The 20990-nt window shown below is 39.8% G+C and overlaps 1 protein-coding gene across 9 annotated transcripts in view; it reads left to right on the top strand.

The window, feature by feature from the left end:
* The window catches only part of LOC102237105 (RNA binding fox-1 homolog 3), a 538118-nt gene that overhangs the window by 279481 nt on the left and 237647 nt on the right, over positions 1–20990 (top strand). For all 9 annotated transcript variants that reach the window (XM_005803185.2, XM_023348371.1, XM_005803183.2 and 6 more), the window contains one exon: positions 11884–11976. In XM_005803185.2, coding sequence (XP_005803242.1) covers positions 11955–11976 — 22 coding nt within the window. In that variant the 5' untranslated portion in view covers positions 11884–11954. The remainder of the gene's footprint in view (positions 1–11883; positions 11977–20990) is intronic.

Here is a 20990-nt window from a genome sequence, read left to right as displayed (position 1 = left end):
CTCTATGCAGACGTTCTCCATGTTCAAAAAAATACGTATCAATTCATTGCAAAATAGACGCTAATATCAACATGGTAGCTGTTGGTTGTGCACATGGAGGCAATGTTGCCCTAGTTGCTTTCAGATGACCTATTGTATGTTGGTCAGTTTTCTGCAGTAGAAAATCTAAGAGATCAACATGTTTCCAGTTGTTTTACTGAAAAAGATGAATCAACAATTGAAAGAGCAGCAGGTGTCTGAATGTTTCCTTTTAATGTCATTTTATTCAGGAGTTGACTATAATGGTTGGTTCTGGACCTGTTGGCGTTTCCAGAGTAACTGAAGATTCACTGGACTTCTCTATGCAAATCGTCAGCCATAAAAGCAGAAAACGCTGCTGGCTACAAATCAAAGCCTGATTGGTTGATCCGGTTGTCTATCCAAGCTTGTGCTTTCATTTGGTTTAATGGTCTGGATTTTAATAAATGGATGCAGAACACCAACTGGAGATGGAAATCTGCCTGGAAAGTTTCTCAGGGGCTGATCATTTTTTCCAATTTAAAGCGGCTCCAAATTTATTTCGGCACATCGGAGACGAAAGTGCATGACAAAGATGCTGAATATTTTCCATAAAGCTTCAGCTGTTTCTCCGAGACATCCTGTTAATTCCGGAGTCACACCAGTCTAGTTAGGTTTACATGAGATGAAGTAACTGAGACTAAATGATGGTGAATGTATGAATAAATGATGATCAAGTCATTTATCTTTTGCATCTTTATGAGCTGTTTGATGCAAACCAGAAGCTTCCTGGGAGCCATGATGGGAATAGTTGTATACATGAATGTTGAATTTGAAATTTCTCCTGCTGTTCCACAAATCAGCCTGCTCCTCTCCCTCACTGCTGCTTTTTACTAATCGGTGTGCCGCAGAAACAATTCTCCCTCTTGTTATATTTTCCTAAACTGAATGACCTGAAGTGGGCGTAATTTCAAATCCTGCAGAATGCAGATGGATTTTCTTGGATTGCATGGGTGAGGCGGGGGCTGAAAAGTCTGTAGGTTTAGATTAATTTACTGGGAGCCAAATGGATGTAATTTTTAATGGCTTAATAGCGCCACAGCACTTCTGAGAGAGATCCATTTCACCCGACAAACTGCAGCTCACCACCAACTGTGAGCAACAGTTGCTTGCTCGTATGAACAATTAAATGGAAGCCAACTCTCTGCCAATGCAGCAACATTTGAAGTCATTCAGCAGCCCAATCACGGGCCCGAAACTCTTCATAAAACCTTCTCTATTACAGCTGCGGCAGAAACAAGCCAATCACGTCTTTCTTTGCTTTGGCTGTTGACACTGAACTTCAGCCATGTGCCTCTGGGGCTCCTTGGTGGAGAGCCTTGCAGATCTGTGTTGAGCTCAGTGATTAAGCAGTGGCTCTTCTCTCCATTTCAAACGACAAGCTGCCAGAGACTTTGGTTTTAAATTGTGCAATTAGTGATCTGGCATGCTTTGCTTGGCTTCAGTCGCACTCAAATCCCAGTCCAGGGCCGTGCCGAAGCACATTCGACAACACATACTCCAGGAGCATTTGTCAGACAAATTCATCTGAGCCTCCACTTCCGTTTTGCTCTCTGAGCACACTAACCTCGCTCAAATGTCAGCCAGAGTATTTACCGTCTTGCTGCTGGGTAAACACTGGTGATCCACATTAGGTGGGCCAGATTTACTGGGATTCTTTGCAATCAGAGAAAATAATAATTTACTGTTTGTTTGTTGTTGTTTTTTTCTCTACAAATGCACAAATTATGTTGAGTATGCACGAGTCGCTGCCAAAAATTGAGCTACTCCTTACATCCACTGTATTAAACATGATCTATTTCCCTGCAGTCATAAATCATAAATATATTTACATTTCCGGCTCGGACTGCTGTAATAAATCTAGCAGATCTCGTTGGGTTTACTGCAGCAAATATATAAATTAGGTTACTCGTTTTAGGTTGCAAAACCAGAAACCAGCTACCATCAGATCCCCATGCCGGCTAAAAAAGGAGAAAACGGCTTATATAACTTTGTTATTACTGTACTTTATAAATAACCTACGCTTGAATAATATTAGGAACAGCTTAGATAATAGCCTTAATATTTAATTTCCCTTTTGAAGTCGGGGCTCGGGACATTAAAAGTTCAAGAAGAATCTGCTAAAAGTTGTCAACCCCACCAAGATTCATTCAAACATGTATTTTTAATTGGAGTCTGCTCTGAGAAGCGCTTTCATTTCACCAGTCGTTTGTTTCATGTCTAAAGCAGAGCATCAGGAGTCTAGAGTCTGACCAGCTGGGATTTAATGTGCTTTGCTGATAGATGAAAATTTGCTAAGTTGCGGGGAAAAAAAAAAAAATCTGAATTACAAGCATCTTCCTCCCTCCTCCTCCTCATGCATTCATAAGTACATCTGGATACTAAATATCCCCTTTTTCTGGTTGGCAGAAAACGACAGTCGTCTGCAGAAACGGCTTATAAGCCGTTTATCACTGTTGTATTTTCTGTAATTAAGTTTTTAATGCTGGGAATTTTGATATCTATTACAAATTAGCGCTGTTTTTTTTCCTTCTCATCAGGGACACAACAAACACGAGATGGTAGACGCATTAGAATGCTAATTTTCCCCCGTCTGCAGCTTCTGCTCCGACTCTGTCACAAGTGTTAAACTGCGGTAGCGAGCAGAAACGGGATGTTCCAACATTGGTTCACACCACATCCAGGTTTCAGGAGGAATAAAACGGCAGAAATCATTGCCTGTAGTATATGTTCCAATTTTTAGTTCTGGCTTTCAAATCTATGAGGGTGATTTCACTGATGATCACTCCTCTCCCTCGGGAACAGGAGCTGTAAATGTTAACAACACAGGCTGCAATCCCATCTATCTGTCTATATACATTTCTGCTGTTTAATATGCTTTAACCCTTCATAAGTTCTTTACTTTTCCTGTGTCCTCAAGTAACTTTTGGAAGTGCTTACAGCCATGACTGCATTTTAAAGCAGCACACTCCTTCTGTAAGCTGACAAGCAGTTTAATAATGTAACTGTTTTATTTATTTTATGATGGTATAATGTTGTGTTCTCTACAGGAGCCTGTTGGGTTCATGAAATGGTCAGAAATGCATGAAATCTGAAAGAATGCGACTGAAATATGTCGACTCAAACTGCAACCAGCTGAAAATCTGAAGAAATACAGACACAAACTGTAGATTAGGGTTGAAACAAATAATCGGATTAATCAATTATTGAAAAAAACTTCTTCTAAATTCGTAATAGTTTATATAAACCATTTGCTGAAAAATATCCTGACTTTTTTTTCTCAGAACTTAAACTTTTCATCTCAAAATATAAGAGCCAGATTTCTGAGAAAAATGTCAATATAAATTTTTTTAGTGGCCCTAACTTTCTTCCACATTTTGCTTTCCAATTATTAATTAAAAATAATCAATAATCAGAGGTCAGTCCTACTCTGTTTTGAACTGGTGGAGTTTAGAAGTAATTCTTTAGCTTCAGATGCTTTGCTACAAATGATCAAGTGTTGACTAAAACATTGCATTTTAGGCAATAAAGTTAAAAAAGAAATTGAATTATTTGTTTGTTTGCATTTTTTCATTTATTATATAAAATAAGATTAAGGATCTGCCCTTTTTTAATCTCATTGTAATGACTAAAATAATCGTTAGCTGCAGCCGTATAGGAGCTATTAAAATCCCAATTAGAAAAAAGCAGATTGCTTAAAGTGCAGGGTTACAGTGGGAACAAAAACCTTTCCTTTTAAACGGATACAACTCTCCAGTAGAAGTGGCTTAAGGAAGATATGGAGGATAGGAGACGAGGAAAAAGACTTGAACTAACACTGAAGTGTTGGAGTAATTAGAATAAACAGGAAGGAAGGTTAGAAACTGTCAGCTCAAAAAAAATGGTGCTAGATTGTAAAGAAACACCTGATAAAAACACAAATGATGTGATGTAAGGAACTGAAACCTTTTGAGAAATGTTAAGAGCTTTACCATCTGCAGGGAGCAGCTTCTAGAATCACAGCAGATTAACAGGAATGAAAAGATGTTTGCACTTCAGGTTATTTTCAACAAAGTTTCTTTTTCCCAACTGTTTTTGCAGCAGTGATGTCTCTAAATCCTTGAAATGCCTTTAAATAGTTAAAGGTTTCCTGTAAGAGCTAGAATATTAGCTTATTTATCTCACCTTTAATCGTTCCTGCCTTACAGTTTAAAGTTAATATTTAAACACTGCTGAAGCTAAATGTCCAACATCTTCTCCACTATTATCATACCGTTCAGGTCTTTGTTTAAATGAATTGTCAAACTAAACCAGAACAAAAGTTTAAACAAAACATTACTCATCCTTAGATGAGTGGTAAAATAATCCAGTTTTCTTGCTGATTCAAATTCTTAACTATGAATAATTTCAGCAAAATTTCTGCTTGTGTTGCTTTTTTCAGCGAGTCGCATTGTGCTGCCACCGTTGTATTTGTGCCAAACGACTTTGTGTTGAACAAAGAAGCCATCGTGCGACCGAATAAAGTTGAGCTATCGCATAATTAGATAATTAACTTAAATTATGGGGGAAAAAGTGCTGAATTGAGGGTTGGATATCAGTTACGAGTGTTCGCGCTTGAATGGCACTCTGAAACGAGAGCAGGTGTTTGCTTTGTCATGACACCATCATGTCATGAAGAGAACTGATCCCATCCATTAGTCAAGTAGCTAACAGCACTCAGGCATTCAGGCAGAGCGCGGCGGCCATTGTGTGCAATAATGCAATATCCAGAGTTGGATTTCAAGGTAATTGAGAAACGCCAGCCTGTTACAAACACACAGTCCCAGCACGGTTGTTTGCTCTTCTCCCAAAGCAAACATAGCAATTACAGCCGCTGTCAGTCACTGTCAGATGTGGCATCAGTGATCAATCCAGCTCATTGGGCTCTGGACATTAGACATGAACATATATGAAGGACTGAAGCTTCCTCAGCTCCACTGCGGCTTCAGCGCTTCCTGCATCTTAACTGCTCATCCCTTTAACGTTGTTTTTACAGAAACAAACCAGGAAGATGTAGGTTTAGGTTGAAAATGACATAAAAGTCCTGCAGATCTGCACTCTCCACTGCAAATACACAAAACATAACCAAGAATGTTTGTCTAGATCAGGGGTCTCAAACTCCAGTCCTCCAGTTGCTGTCCTCCAGTTTTTAGATGTGCCACAGGTATGAAACACTGGAATGAAATGGCTTAATTACCTCCTCGTGTAGATCAGTTCTTCCAGCCTTGCTAATGACCTAATTATTCTGTTCAGGTGCTGCAGCAGAGGCTCATCTAAAAGTTGCAGGACTGCGGCCCTCGAGGACTGGAGTTTGAGACCCCTTGTCTAGATTCTTGTGCTAATATTTTAGTATACTTGAAAGACAACAAACTAACTTACAATTAACTTTTCATCTGGATTTAAGTCAATAATTCCCTTATATTGATGAAGATCTAGTTCCACAGGCAGATTTTTTCCCATGTAATATCTGAAATAACTTGTAAGTGGAGCTTTTCCATTGATATTAAAATATTATTGACTCAAAGCAAGCACAAAAGTTATTTACAGGTTAGTTCTGCCTGATTTCAAGTGAACTAAAATACTGGAAAATAAACCAAAAATACTTGGTAAGATTTTGGTTCTTGCAGTGTAACATGGTTGGACTTTCTTAAGGGACGTTGTCTTTGCTTTGTGCCACACTGTGCTAATACTTCCCAAACAACAGTAAATCCTCAGTCTGTGGATGAGCTGTGTGCTGCTTGTGCAAATAACGGCGTATTAATTATGAATGTGGAACCTCGTCCACAGTGTGGCCTTACAAACATCGACCAGAACAAACGGACAAAGCTGCACCAGAAGGTGCTGGAAGACTCTGAGTCATAGAAGCAGAACAACCCAGGGGTGAAGATCAGAACCAAATGAGTTTGGACTTGATCACAAGACACAGTCATGCACTTTTTATACCCATAATGCATCAGTAATCCATTAATCAGAGCAGGAAGTCACAACAACCATCAATACTTCTGTGTGTAATTCTTCAACTGTTCTCTGTGAGTTCTTATTTTGTATTTTTATGATGTAAAGCACTTTTAACTGCCTTGTTGTTGAATTGTGCTTTACAAATAAACTTGATTGATTGATTGATTGATTGATTGAATACTTTCTTGGGGAAGTAATCTGTAATTATTTACTAATTACTATTTCCAAGAAACTTGACGAACCCTGGAGAGGAACGCTGCTGCAGATAATCGTCTTTATGTTGGGATCTGTTGGAAACCAACAACCAGAGGAGGGGTGTGAGAAGTGAGCAGAGCAAAGCATCATGGGAAACCACTCCTGGCAGGAAAACGGAGCGCTCTGCAGATGGATGGACATGAGAGGATCTTAGTGTGGAGTTTTTCCTCTAAGTGCAGTTATCACAGTCTCAAACCACAAAGGAAAACAGCCGTAATAGCCCCATTCTTAACTTTATTTCATCGTCGCCTCGGTGCGTGTGCGTTCCTCTCCTCTGGCCCCGCCGCGCTCCCACACAGGCCCAGATACAGATCTATAACTGGGATTGCCAGTCTTGAGGGAGCCGGGGCAGGAAGAGGGCTTTGTTAGGCTAGCGGTCCCTGCCTGCGCCGCCGCGCTCCAGCATGGGTAAAGAAACAGCTTTACACACTGACCTCAGAGCTGTTGTTTAATCACCAGGGCATTTTAATGGCTTGTCAGAGTAATGAAATATGGTTGGAGGCTACCTGGTGCAAACATTACGATAAATCCCTCTCACACAGGCCTACACAGGGCTTAATGGTTATAAATCATCACTTTGGGGAGAGAAAAATGACAGCTATTAAAATAATGAATGGGATGATTAATTTTTCACATTAAAGATTAAAAGCTATGAGAGGTATCATCAGATATTTGAGCTGCCGTAAACGTTTGAAAGTGAGAGCTTATTTCCAGCCGTCCGTTTCTCCGCTGTCATGTGGGGTCCTGCCCCCCTTTTGGAGGATCTTTTTCATTCGTTTCCTTCCACTTCTTCTCTTTGTGCGTCGACGCAGGCGTTCCTCACACCTAATTTGTGCTCTTTTAAAAGTGCTCAGAGGAAGAGCCTTGAAGAAGGTTTTCTGCTCCAGGCAGTACAGGACCCTCTCACCCGCTCTGCAGGAACTGCTCAAGCCTCTCGCTGATATCATCTCCTTCTCCTTAGCTAATCACACCTACTGTGGTGGGGGAAAGGAAGCACACCTGGCTCAAAATCTACTCAAATACATGTCCAGAAACAAAAATATATCATATCTGCTCCACCAAATTACAATAAAAATCCACCTGTTATTAATTAGTAAGCTAAAATTCAAAATATCTTCTTGCCAAACGAAGTACGCTCCTGCTGCTAGGATGGAAAGTAGCAGCTAGGTGGTGCTACAGAGTCTCAATATTGAAATCACTGCGCAAATAAATAATCTAACCAAGTATTTTTGTTTGGTTTCTTGTGTAAATATCTTAGTATACTTGAAATAAGACAACAGTAACTTTTCAGCAAGATACTGGAGCTTGTTTTAGGTCAATAGTTCCTAAATAATGATGTTAAAAAGGTGCTAGGTCTCTTAAATAAATAATGTTAAAAAATGTGCTAGGTACACTGATAGATTATTTCACTTATAACAAAGGGGTAAAGTCATTTTATAAGAGTAAAAATCTGACAGTGGAAGTAGTACTCCTTTGAAATCAATGTTAAATGATGAATGGACTGGACATAGCAGTCATTGTGACAACCCAAAGTGTTTTACATTAGAGCCACATTCACACATTCGCACTTTTATACACTGATATGCAGATTGGTCGAAACCGTGTGGCTGAGTCCCTTTAATCCAACTCCAGACCTAGAAAGCCTGGTTTGTTTGGCGAGGTGTGAATGTGAATTAAACACTGATGTGGACCAAAAATCCAAACTCTGGTCCCCCTACAAAACTCCGCTTCGGTTCAGTTGAAGTGAATTCTGGTTCGGTTTGAATGCATATGTGAACCCCAAGCAGACCGAAGACCGCTCCAAAAGCAGGAAGTGGACTACAACACAGGGCATTCTGGGTAAATACAACCAAAACAAACATGCTAGCAGCAGCAGCACAAAAGAGAAATCCTACAACCGCTAAAATCATTTTTTTTACATTTCATGCAGAAGGAAGTTTGGCTCAGTGTCGTCTTCAGTGGTTTGTGGTGCAGCACCCCCACAGGCGAGGAGGGGAACAGGTTGCTCAAAGGGTTTTGTTATTTGACTTGGAGCAGAGAAAAAATTAACCAAACCAGCTGAAAATGTAACAAATGTTGCAACTGTGGTCACCAGTCAAACCGAGTATAGATTTGTAAATGATTCAAATCCAGTTCTTCACTATAAAGTTTGTAAACTGTTAATTTATTCTAATTAAGAAAACCCACCAAACTTTTTATTTTTTGAATCTACAATAATTTACTGATCCATTTAGCTAAATCATTGCTTGTGCAGTTAGCTGAGCTGTTATAAATTGTTTTATTTTTTGATTTTTAACGCTGGTTTGGCAAGTGAGGACTTTTGACTTGACAAACGTCGCTGACTTGTGGTGTTTTTAGGAGGGAGACGGTTTTGCTGTGCTTGAAAATCCACGTCGAACAGAGATAATGGTGGGAGCTCAGTGAGCCGGCATAAATCCCAGCGTATAGACAAACGGTGACGAGCTTTCCCTCTCCATCAGAGGGCTCCCTGGAGAAGGTGTGCTACTGCATTTATTTCCAGCGGGACTCGCTGTGTTGTTCAAACATACATCACCCAAATTGCAAGGCAAAAGATTGGAGGGGAAAATCATAATTAGAACATTAATAACCATACACGTTAGAGAGCATAAGTGAGTTTTTTTTATGATGAATGAGAATGTAAACAAAAGGCAGAAGAATAAGAGGTTCAATTAGGTATTCTGAACTGTCTCGGCTGAGACGTGAGTGCCGGCTTCTTTCACTATAGCCCAATTATTTCTGCCCTCCCTGGCAGTGATGGCGCAGCGTGTCCGTCTGCAGCCTTTAGAGGGGTTATTCATGATGCCTCATTGAAGCAGCGACTCAATTTGTTGACAAAGAATCGAATAAATCCTTGGTCCGCTCAGGTGAAGATACCGACTGCATCATGTGAGATTCAGCTGATTCCTTCTCCTCTTCATGTTGCGTTCGTGTTCTCTGTGTTGGTGAGAGAGGACGGCCGCCCACGCCTCCTTCATGTTCCTCCAGTTCCCTCTTCTCCGTCTGCTAATGATCCAGGGATGCCAAATAAAGGGCCGCTGAAACAAAATGTCCACCGCAGTTGGCCCGCTTTTATCTCAACCCTCCCCTCTCGAATCAATTCTGACATTTCATTCTGCCCTCATAGAAGGTAATGGTGCATTCAGAGGTTGTTACTGATAATGTTGAGATGGTATTGCTTGGTTTCATTGGACAGACCGGGTGTAACCCCGGCTGCAGGATGGCTTCGGCTTGTCCTCCTCCCTCCTCTGTACCGTCGCTTCTATCGCTCCAACTCTCTGATGTTCACTGGCTCAAATATCTCTTTTGGCGAGACGCTTTTTTTTTTTTTCATTTTCTCCTAACAAGTAACCAACCAGTGTTTGTATTTTCCTCCCACTCTGGTGTTCACACAACTTGAAGTGAAAAGACCCTTTTAAGTCAGCCAGTCAATATGCTGTTTCTAATATATTATTTACCACCTATGGGTTGTATATCAGAATGCGCTCAACTACTGTTTTGGTTTGTAGTCATAATCATGTAGAGGAAAATCACAGAGCCAGATGTCTGGCCCTCGTTTTACAGCATTTATGTTTTCCTCTGAGTTTATGTAAAATTCATCCTTCTCTGTTTTTTATTCCCCCGTTTTCACCGACTCAACAATTAGTCAATTCCCAATCAACAAGAGAAAAGAAATTGCTTTTAATTACTTTTGATAAATGACAAATTGTGTTGGCATGGCTCCCTGCGAATGCTTAATCAGGTGCTGGGCGGAGTAGCGAGGCGGGAACCGGAGCAGGGATTTCTGCTGGGATGAAATCAATGTGCTCTCTCTGCGGTTCACCGGCTGGGCTGCTGGGCAACAGCCAACCTGAGGCCTGCGAAGATCCACCAGTCAGCAGAAAAGCTCCGGCTTTATGGGAACAGTCACAAACGGAGGCAAAAACATGCAGCAACACTTGGATATATGCTCCTCCTATAAGGGCGCTGCGGCCGGATAGTAATGCACAAACGCGGCTGATTCAATGCACTTTCAGACTGAGTTACTCCAGTTACAAATGCTCTTACTTAAAGGCAGGAAAAGCACTTTAAATGTGTTGGAAATTAAATAATAGCAGTTGAGATCTCTAAATTCAGAGAAACACGTCAGCTGAGCTTAAGTAACGCAGCAGTAAGTACTGGGATAAACAACGAGGCTCTCTGGGGAAAAGTGGATGTGAGAACTCCCTAAAGACAACAAACCCTCATCGGCTTTTCTCCCACCTTGGATCTGCTGCAGCGCAGTAACACGGAGGCTGTTAGGTTCGTCAAATAAAATCAAGTTTCCTGTGGTTCAAATCACAGATAACAGGCTCTGCAACAATACTTTCCTCCTGTCTTTAACTTGGGTTTTCTTCTAACCCTTCTGCTGCAATTGATGCTTTTTTTATGAAAAACAAAAAACACAGAGACTGTATTCATGGCATGAGCAAGTTGCAGGATTAAATGTGAAAGGCAGTGTTACTGCAGAAAAATGTCTAAATATTTACTGTAAATAATCAGGAGCAGCAAACAATTCTAAAACCCAAGAAGTCAAGAAATGTTTTTGTTTTCAGTTAGACTCCAAACCAAATTTTTTACTTCTCAATTTGCAATTTAATAATTTCCCACAATCACCCATTAATTCTTGCCCACCTCAAAAGTGTGCATAATTGTATATTATAATAGTTCAAACTCCAGATATACCTGAAGAGGCGTTGATACGCATCATGGAAACCATCTTGGCTCAACCGCAGAAGCTAACATTCTTCTTTGGTCTTTGGGGTTCAGCCAATCAGTGTCAAGAAAAATGAATGCTGCTTCTGGATTGGCTGCTTTGCAGACACCAGTCAATAGCTTGTAAAGTAGCATTGCATTTAGGGATTTAATATTCACAATCTGAAACAATTGATCGGTTTAATCAATTATTGAAGTAATTGTCAACAAATTATTTTAATTGATTAATCTGGAGAATACACACTAAAAAAAATGCCATTTGCTGATAGAACAACCTACTCAGAGTTAAGCCGAATCCGTACAAGAAAATGTATAAATTTTGCGTTAAGGATTAAAAACCTTCTTTATCTGTAAATCTGTTTTCCCCAAAACTCATCAAGTCGTAATTTTAGCTTCACCTGGTTCAAATTTTACAAAAAACAAAAATGTATGAAATGCTTTTGCTATCCAATTATTAATCAAAAAATAATCAGCATGTTAGCCCTATATTGTGCTGATGTTTTTTTTAGCTGCAGACCCATCACTAAAGGAATGTTGTTATTGCATTTTCTTTTTTTTCGTTTTTAGAAAAGAAAATGAATTATTTGTTTATTTGCAAATCAACCTGGTCTTCCTGAACACCTGAGCAGAACCACAGGCTGATGTCCTCACTGATTCTAAATTCATGCAAAAGACAAAGTACTTAATCCAGACAGAACAGATTCTAGATTCATTTCAGATTTTAAGGCAGAATTAACCAAACTAACAGAAATAAAAACTTTTAGGATTTGTGAGAACAACTTTGTAGGTGTTTTATTTACTTGGACTTATTATTGATTTCGTTTCCCCTTTTCTGTTTTGCAGGTTCTTCAGCACCTTTGGCAGCAGCAGCGAGTCGCGTGACCCCGCTCCAGGCCGACCGGCTTCACCTGTACATGGAGACCCCCAGCTGGGCAGGTCAGACTCCGTAAACATGGTCCTGTTTGTTCGCCGCACTGAAAAAACATCCCACATTCAGACACCAGGCTGGAGAGTTTCTGTTATTACAGATACGACTGACAGGTTTAGATCAAATAAATCAAACCTGATCTGCAGCTTTGAAACTAAAAACGTTTAGAAAATGTGGCATTTAAAGATTAAAAGTTTTACTGCGGATCATATGGGGACTTGTGGGAACAAATTTTAGAGTTTAGAATTGGTTTAAGGAACAAGGAAATTGCTTCTATTTAAGCAAAGAAACACAATGAGGTAATAACTATTAGGACAAGATGGTGGTAAAAAACACATCTGTTCTGTCGGAGGAACCTTGATTTGATGAACCAAACAAGTTTCTTCTGGTTATGCAGAAAAAAAGAGACATTTTTAATGTTTTCTTTTTTCCTTCGCTTTTCTTCGTCCTCCTTCAGCATTTTAAAGCTTTAAAATTTTTAGAGCAGCTAGACTCTGTCAGGCATAAAAGACAGATGTCAGTGTTGTGCAGCTTATATAGAGGTAATTTATGTGCAGCTTCTCCTCTCGACAATAATGAGACGGAACATTGAAATCACTGTGGACATGCTGCAAGTGTTTCTGCTTTTTTTGTGTTTCCTTTTAACAGCCTCCACTTTGCACCGGACACTAAATCCTCCAAAACAAACCGATTACATGCATCCGTACAGCTTTTATCCCCTCAGATCTGCTGTGGGTTTTTTTATTTTACTCTTTTCTTGCACTTATTGTTCAGTTGGAAACAATTGCAGGAGAAGCAGTGCACTCCGTTGGGCTTAAAAACATTTGGAAAGAAGGTGAAAGGACCGAACTGGGTGTGAACAGCAGTAAAAATGCTGCAAGCTGATCTCGGATGGGTCACTCAGACGATGTGCATTGTGTTTTATTTGTAATTGAACCATGAAAGAAGGTAGAAATATCTATAAATTATGTATAAAAATGTAAACATTGATCAAATCTGGCAAGTTTTTTTTTCCACTGATTTATAAAAAAGAAAACAAATCCAAGCCGTATGTGGAGAAGTAGTATGAACTTTGTATGAATGATATAGTTTGAGACTCCAGCAGAAGGTAAAGACAGAAAGTGTCTAAGCTGCTGTTGTGGTCAGCTGCTCTGGGACCTGCACTACATCTGCTGCTTCGCATGTGGTTTCCGCATGTCATGCAAAGCACAGATTCGCTTTTTTCCTCTGATTTACAGAGGCTGAAAACACAAAACGGTCCAGTTAAATCACACTGATCTTCTTTAATGCTCTGTTTAATATTACATGCTTATCTATAATTGCAGATATTGCACTTTGGGCTTTATTTACACATCTGTGTGACCGTTAAAAAAAAACAAGTGCGTCCTATTTCAATTCCAGCGTTCACATATAAGGATACAATAAAAACAAATCTAGATCTTACCGCTTATTTAAATTGGACTTGAAGTGTACACAAACTGTGGATTCTTCACTGTCATTATTTATTAAAGAAAGATGGAAAAGCTTTGTGAAAGAATCAGAGCTTTCTGTCTGCTTCCACAGATCACATTAGAGGAAATATCATCCAGGAGTTTCTGATCAAATTAACCGATTGACTAACAAATTACTAGATCCAATGGCAGATTGTTCCACACAAAATGGGGAAAACCTCATTTTATAAGTGAAATAACTTGCTAGTGCTTTTTAAAATCAGTATTGAGGAATTGTTGACTTTAACCAAGTTCCTATATCCTCCTGAAAAGTTTCTTGTAAAGTTTTGTCTTATTTCAAGTAAACTAAAATAATTGCATTAGAAATTAGACAGAAATACTTGGTAAAATCTTGTGTTTTTGCAGTGTGAAATCTACCATCATGTTTTGTTTTGTTCACATTCATAATCAAAATCAGTAAAAAAAACATATCAGTGGTGGAGGAGTGATGCTGTGGACCAGAAACTTCTCCGTATCCAAGAGTTTTAAAAATGAAGAATTTGCCCCCAATATGTTTTTGTCTTTGTTTAATATAAATGATTTAAATTAGTTTTTTAAATTTTATTTTAGAAGCTATTAAAGACCAGATGAGGTTAATTCTGTCCTGACACCCAAAACTTTTGAATTTAAAAGTCTTTTTCCAGCTTTGCTCTCCGTTAGGCCCAGATTGTCTCAGTTCTAATCACAACAGTTGGTTTTGGGTGTAATTCCCACATTCCTGTCAGTTTATAGGAATCTTTTTTTTCCTCATATTGATGCTTTTTGTCCTTTTCTCACCTGGTCTCCCCCAAAGAAGCCAATCACTGCAGACTCTGAGTTAACGACTTCACGCCCTTTCGGCGTGGAAGCACTCTCGGTGTGATAAAGTCTGCATGTATGCACGCCTTACTCCCCCCCATCCGGCCATATTGTGCTAATGTGTGCTGGTTAAGTAGTGCAAGACTAGAAAAAGACTCTTATCCATATGCCTGAGAGCCGGGGAGTCGGCGTTGATCTCTCCCCAGATGGAGCCCTCTGCCTCCCCGCCCATCCTCGGCGGAGCCATAGAGCAGGTGGCAATGAGGATCAATGGGCCTCCGCCATTACCTCCTCTCCACTTCACGTCTCCAGTGGCGTTTCTAGGGGGGGCCCGCGGGGGCGTGCGCCGTGTCTCACCGCAGCATGCCAGAAGAAATAGGGACGTTTCCATTAGTGTAATTGCTAGGGTATAGTTCTATATTATTGCCGTGATCACCGCTGTGGCTTGGTAATGATGGACCTCCTGTGACCTCCGTGTAAAGCTGGTGGGTGTTATGTCTCCCCCGTCGACGCCCATCGAGACTGCGGCGGGCGTAGGCGGCCGGATCGGACGTTACGCTGAGGAGAAAACAGACGGATCAACAACCAAAGGAAGGAAAAAAGAGACGACGATCATCAGATATCTTTATTCTGAGCTCAGAAAGAAAGTCTGGTCTGAACACTGCAAAAAGTATTTTTGTTCTAGTTTCTAGCACAAATAACAAAACCAACTTACATGTAACTTTTCAGCAAGAAATAGGAGCTTTTTTAATGTTAATAATTCCTTAATATTAATGAAAAAGTACTATTTCCACTTTCAGATTATTTCACTTATAGCAACACAGTTTTGTTCTTTTAATAAGTGAAATAATCCCCAGCATAGCAAAAGTGCAAAACCTTATAAAGTATTTTTGTCCAATTTCTAATTCAAATAACTTACAAGTAACTTTTGAACAAGATATACGTAGGTGCTTGGTTTAAGTCAATAATTCTTTAATATTGATGAAAACACACCAATTCCACTGGTTGATAATTTCAGTTATAATCTGAGAAAAATATCTTGTTATAAGTAAAATCATTCGTGGAACTTTTTCACAAATATTAAACAAGTATTGAGCTAAAATAAGCTCCAATATCTTCTTGAAAAGGTAGTTTCGTCTTATTTCAACTGTCCTGAGATATTTACAGCAGAAAATAGACAAAAATACTTTGTAAGATTTTGCATTTTTGCAACGTGAAGCAGGAAATTAACTTATAGCAAGGCATTTTTCCCATAAGTGAAATAATCTGCCAGTGCAAGGAGTAGTTTTTCTATAAATATCAAAGGAATTGTTGATTTAAAACTCCTTTTTCAAAAGTTATTGTTAGTTTTGTTGTTTACTAAGTTTATTGCACTACAAACGAGACCAAAAATACTTGGTAATATTTGAAGTTTTTGCAGTAAAGTTCATTTGCTCAGCTAAAACAAAACGGTGCTGATTTGCAATAATTAGCTTTGAGAAATGTTTGTATAATCATGATGTAATAAAAATGGTCAGACAGAGTTTTTCCAGCAGCTCAGGCCTTGTCCGACGTAGCTCATGGATTCACTAACTGGTAATTACTTTCCAACATCCCCCCTCTTACTCTGACTTTGTTCAGAGGAAAATGAGGGAGAGTTCTGCTCATTTTAGGGCGATGCGATTGGATATTATTCCTGGTACAGTAGGAGGTTTGCGATTACACGAGACGTCTTCCATCAGCGAGCAGATGAGGTGAGGAATATAATGAATTCATTTACCCTCCAACGCTCTGCCTTTCTTCCTTCTGTTTATTATATCCCATTTGCATACGGATCGGAAAATTCAAAAAGCTCGGCGCTGGACTAATCGGCTCTGAATATTTCACGGCGGACCTGTAGCTCTCCCTACAGGTCAGCACATAAAAGCTGCTTCCTGTTTGTGGATTTGCTTTCAAACAGCCAAACTGTTCCTGATTACCTCGCCTCTTATTCCATGGAAGGGGGAAAATCCTTGACCGTGATTCCTTGGTTGCTTTTTTACATTTTTTTTACAGGTGTGGGTATTGATCGTTTGCCTTTGCTGCAGGGAAGCGTGTTCACTTAAAAGGCACGCTGATGTAGCAGAGCTTATTAAACAAATAGGCCGGAGAACAAGGCCACAATCCCTTTGAATCATGAAGGAGGCTGCCTGTCTTAAAGCACCGCTGTATCAAATATGAAACGCTCTGCTAACAAGGTGTGTAATCTATTTCTAATCAGATCATATTTTATGAAACAAGGAGAAGCTTGAACTTAAGTAAGAGAGAAAGATGGAGATTCAGAGGCGGGGGCGGGGCCGGCTTGTATTTTGAGATTGGATGTGACGGCCAGGGACCATGACTTGATTTTACATGCATGGCTCTATAATGAAGCCATGCCAAATGGTCAGTAATGGTTAAGTTTAGGGGGGAGCCGGAGCCTAGCTGTAATGGGAGGCTAATTCGGGGCCCTTGCCGCCTTGACAGGCTGCAGAGCACAGCTGGAATATGGAGAAGGATGGAAGCTGGAGGCTCTGGGGCTGCAGTAAAGGTCTGTATTTGTCTGCAAATTGCCAGTTTGCCTGAGGATATAACAGGGTCAAGTGTAGCGTAGCATATTTTGTGTTCACAGAGACTGTTGCAGATATAAATACAATCTAGAAACAGTCTCAGTCAGACACAGAGGCCAGCTAACTCCCTCAAATCAAGTGTTGTGCGGGAGTGACTTCATGTTGTCATTGCCATTCAGGCCATGATCCTTTTTATATATATCTTTATGCTGGCCGGGTTCATAGGCGAGTGTTTTCAATCTCTTTTTTTTTCTCCTTCTTGTGCCATAAATTGTTTCAGATCCGGTGACACTGGGCTTGGTTATGAATACATGAATAGAAATATAGACTCCTCTCAGACCCCAGGTTGTGCCTCTGGTCACAGAAAGTAAGGGAGAAAAGCACTTTTAATGTTTATGGAGAAAAAAGATCAGACACTGCTTTAATTATTGTTTTATTCTGTACTGGGGGGTTCCCACTCTTCCCACTGGTGGACAACTGGTTTCTGTTTGAAAGTGGAAAGTGGATTTGTAAAGTTGAATCTGAACAAACCGCAATAGTTTAATGTTTGAGACATTTTATTATAAAGAACTGAATAAAAATTTGGGAAAAAACTGTCATACCCACCCTAAAGCACGGCAGTGGCAGTGTGGTGGTTGGATCTGATTTAGACCTGCTCACTTAGAAGTCAAATTGTTCATTACGCCAACCTAAAAATCCTTTTTATTTATTGTTTTTTTGTTGTATTTGTAGCAGCTGGTCTTAAACTTTTTGGCTTGAGGGCCACAAAGCTTTGAGTTTACATACTTTTAATTAGAATTGCAAACTTTTTTTTTTTTACCTGGTTTTTTACTAAAAAATAATATAATAAAAAGCAAAAACCTGGATGAACACTTTGTGCTGCATCTCACATTTTCCATTTTAAGATTCTAATTTCGTCTTTTTCTGAAGGTTTTTTGGTATTAAATCACTACCTGGACTGGAAAATTAAATATTTGTCAAATATTTGTTTTAATTTGCAACTTTCAGAAAATGATTTACTTATCTTGATTCATAGACCTTTTCTAACTAAAATTAGATTATTTTTAGTCAAAATTGAGACATAAAACCAGTAAAAAGAGCCAACTACTGTTTTCCCTCAGTGTTAATCTTTGTCTCAAATACTTAAAATAGCTCAATACAAACAAAATGCTTATTTAGTAAATCTGTTTCAGTTAAAGTAGAAAAGGCTGGCCAGCCTCGCAGCTTTTAATTTTGACCAACAGTTGGCAGATTGTCTGTGTTTATGTAACTGTTAAGCTTGGCCTGTTTCTTTAAGTGTTTATGATGTGAGTTAAAACCACTAAGTCTGCGTTTCATGTATAAGTTATATGAAAAGCTCTCTGCCTGTCTGGCAATTTATTCTACAAGTCCTGACTTTTATCTTTTATGATATTGCAAAAGAGTCTGAAAGTATGAAGGCTTTTCCATCCTCAAAACCTAATTTGATAATCTGAATATACTAATACGGATTTGAAAAAATATATATATTATTTGAGGCTGTATAATCTTAGAGAAAATCCACCATATATTCAAACTTCTGCTGGTGATTTGTTCATTTTGAATCAAATCCAGGTCATTTCGCCTGGAAAAAATCAAATAAGTCGATAAAAGCCAGGAATGAATGACACTTGAGATTTGATTTTATGGGAGTTGGAAGATAAATGTTGTCCGGAGTGACACCTAGTGGCAAACCTGCAGATTACAACTTACTTTTTTGCGAGTTGAGTTGGAAACTTGAGAAAAAAGCATTTCTTCAGTAGCAATGTTTGGTTTGTTGTTTTATAAATGTTGTAAAGATGCACCACACATTATTAACTCAAGAAAATCATTATTTTGAAGCCATCCTGCATTCAGAGCATGAACAGTTTTATTTTCCAGGCTACATCCAGGAACACCAAACGTCAGTGCACATTACTAAAGTATATGCTTAATTTGCTTCTTACATGTAAAGATCAGTTGTTCCCCTACATGTAAGGAAGAAAATAAGATAAATTAGAATCTTATTCTCTGTTCCAGTTGATATGTATGAATAAGATTAGAGAAATCAATCTCTGCAGCACAAAAAGAAGCCGTCCTACACAAAAGAGTCAGAGACAATAATGCAAATTGCAACATTTAGTTTTTAATGGTGCTCTGGTGGAGACTACAGCTTCACATTGTTCAGCCCTGATAATGCATCCTGGGCCCCTCTGCTGCTGCTAGCACCGGGGTGATGAGGGGAAAAAGAGAGGAGGAGGAGGAGGAGAAAGGAGGAAGGATGCCTGCGTCTTTAAAAGGTAGATGGAGTGAGGGAGCGGGGCGGACGGGTGGCTGGCAGGATTGTGCTGACGGCAGGGCTTTGGTTCAGAGCATGCCCATTAGAGGGAGCCATAAATCCTGGGCTCTCTGGGCCGGGCTGTGTCAGCAGTCCACTGAATGAATTGATTTTAAACGCCACTGGAAAAAAAAGAGAAAGTGCAGGAGAGAGAGAGAGAAGGAGAGAGGCAGAAATGGGAGGGAGAGTGACTATTTAATTCACCCTCCGCCAGAAGCCCACAACCCGTTCCACCCCGCTTCTCAATTCAGGACTGTCGCTGAAAAGGGGGAGGAGAGAAGTCTAGAAACACTGAAACTGTCACCAACAACAAGCCCACGGCTACACGGCCCCCACGCGTTTGATTTAAACAGGACGGAAGCACACAAACCAAATACATAATCTCAAATTCCATACAGCATTTGTTCTTCCACCGCTCTAATTTTTCCTCTCAGCCCTCTCTTTTTTTTATATCTCCACAAGAGAAATGAGACATATCGTAAAGAAGAGGGGGGGAAAAGCCGCAGCTGCATTTGAAATTCAAATGTGTTGGATTTTGAAATTGATGTATGTGTTTATTCATTTACGAGCAGCATCCATGTGTGCATGCGTTTATATATTATCAGCAGCAATGAAACGCTGCAGAGAGGGTCTTGTTGCCCATCGTTCTCCTCCATGTGCCCCCTCGTCTTTTGTCTCCTCGAAGCTGCAGTTGCTGTTTTTCTTCTGCGTTGTGAGAAATATGTCGGCGAAGACGCGCGCTGTAAATCGCACACGAGGGCCGACGTCGCCGTGACGTCCCGTTTTATATGTAAACACATTCACCGTGTCTGCAAACTTTCAACCGCACACCTTGGCGTCCGTCTGGGCAGACCTGTTGGAGTGTCAGCAGATCTGATGGCGGCGGCGTTGCCGCGGCGACATGCAGGCAGGTGTCACCCTGTAAGCGTCCAGGGCAAGTAGAAAAGGAGAAGCTGCTGCAGCTCCAATCAATATCATTATATTAATAAATATGCAAAACTCCTCTGAGATAATAATCACTTTGAAGTTGACCCTGTTCCACCTAAATTAAGGGGTATTTTTGATCATTAAGCACAAGTAATGAATTAGGATTGTAAGTTGTCAAGGATTTATTACACGTCCTCTGCCTGAGTGCTCCAGAGGAAGCAGCACATCTAATTTAACCAACTTTCACATGCAAACGTTGTTTTTTGGGTTTTTTAGGAGAAATATTCAACAACAAACCAGACGGATAAAGGCAACAGTTAATCCTTTTAGATCTAATTTATTCTCTCACTTTAGGTGGTCGATTGATGTTCTAAACTTTAATTTACCTCTTATTTTATTCACAATCGTATCGGCCTTCAGTGGAACCTGTAATTCTCAAAGTTTGGGAGGGAAAAAAGACGTCAACTTTCACCGATGTCAGAAATGGAAACTGTTATCGTTGAACTTATGAAAAATATTCCCAAATTATTTAAATTGGGAGTGTCAAAAGTGTGGCCTGCGGGCCATTTGTGACCGCTGCACTCATTATGTTCGGCCTCTGAACATTACATCTCATTTAAATGTTCGGTACAACACAAAGTGTTCATCTTCTGATGTAATTCACAAATAAAAAGTTATTTTTATTGTTCATTAACAGACTAAATCTTTTCAGTTTCTTCAATCAAGCCCAAAATAAATTATTTCTTCCTTCCTTCCTTCCTTCCTTCCTTCCTTCCTTCCTTCCTTCCTTCCTTCCTTCCTTCCTTCCTTCCTTCCTTCCTTCCTTCCTTCCTTCCTTCCTTCCTTCCTTCCTTCCTTCCTTCCTTCCTTCCATCCTTTCTTTCTTTCATGAGGGAAAACATGCA

The sequence above is a fragment of the Xiphophorus maculatus genome, chromosome 16, assembly GCF_002775205.1.
Source record: "Xiphophorus maculatus strain JP 163 A chromosome 16, X_maculatus-5.0-male, whole genome shotgun sequence".
NCBI classification, from domain to species: domain Eukaryota; kingdom Metazoa; phylum Chordata; class Actinopteri; order Cyprinodontiformes; family Poeciliidae; genus Xiphophorus; species Xiphophorus maculatus.
The sequence above is the reverse complement of the archived record's forward strand: the minus strand, read 5'-3'. Positions and strand labels throughout refer to the sequence as shown.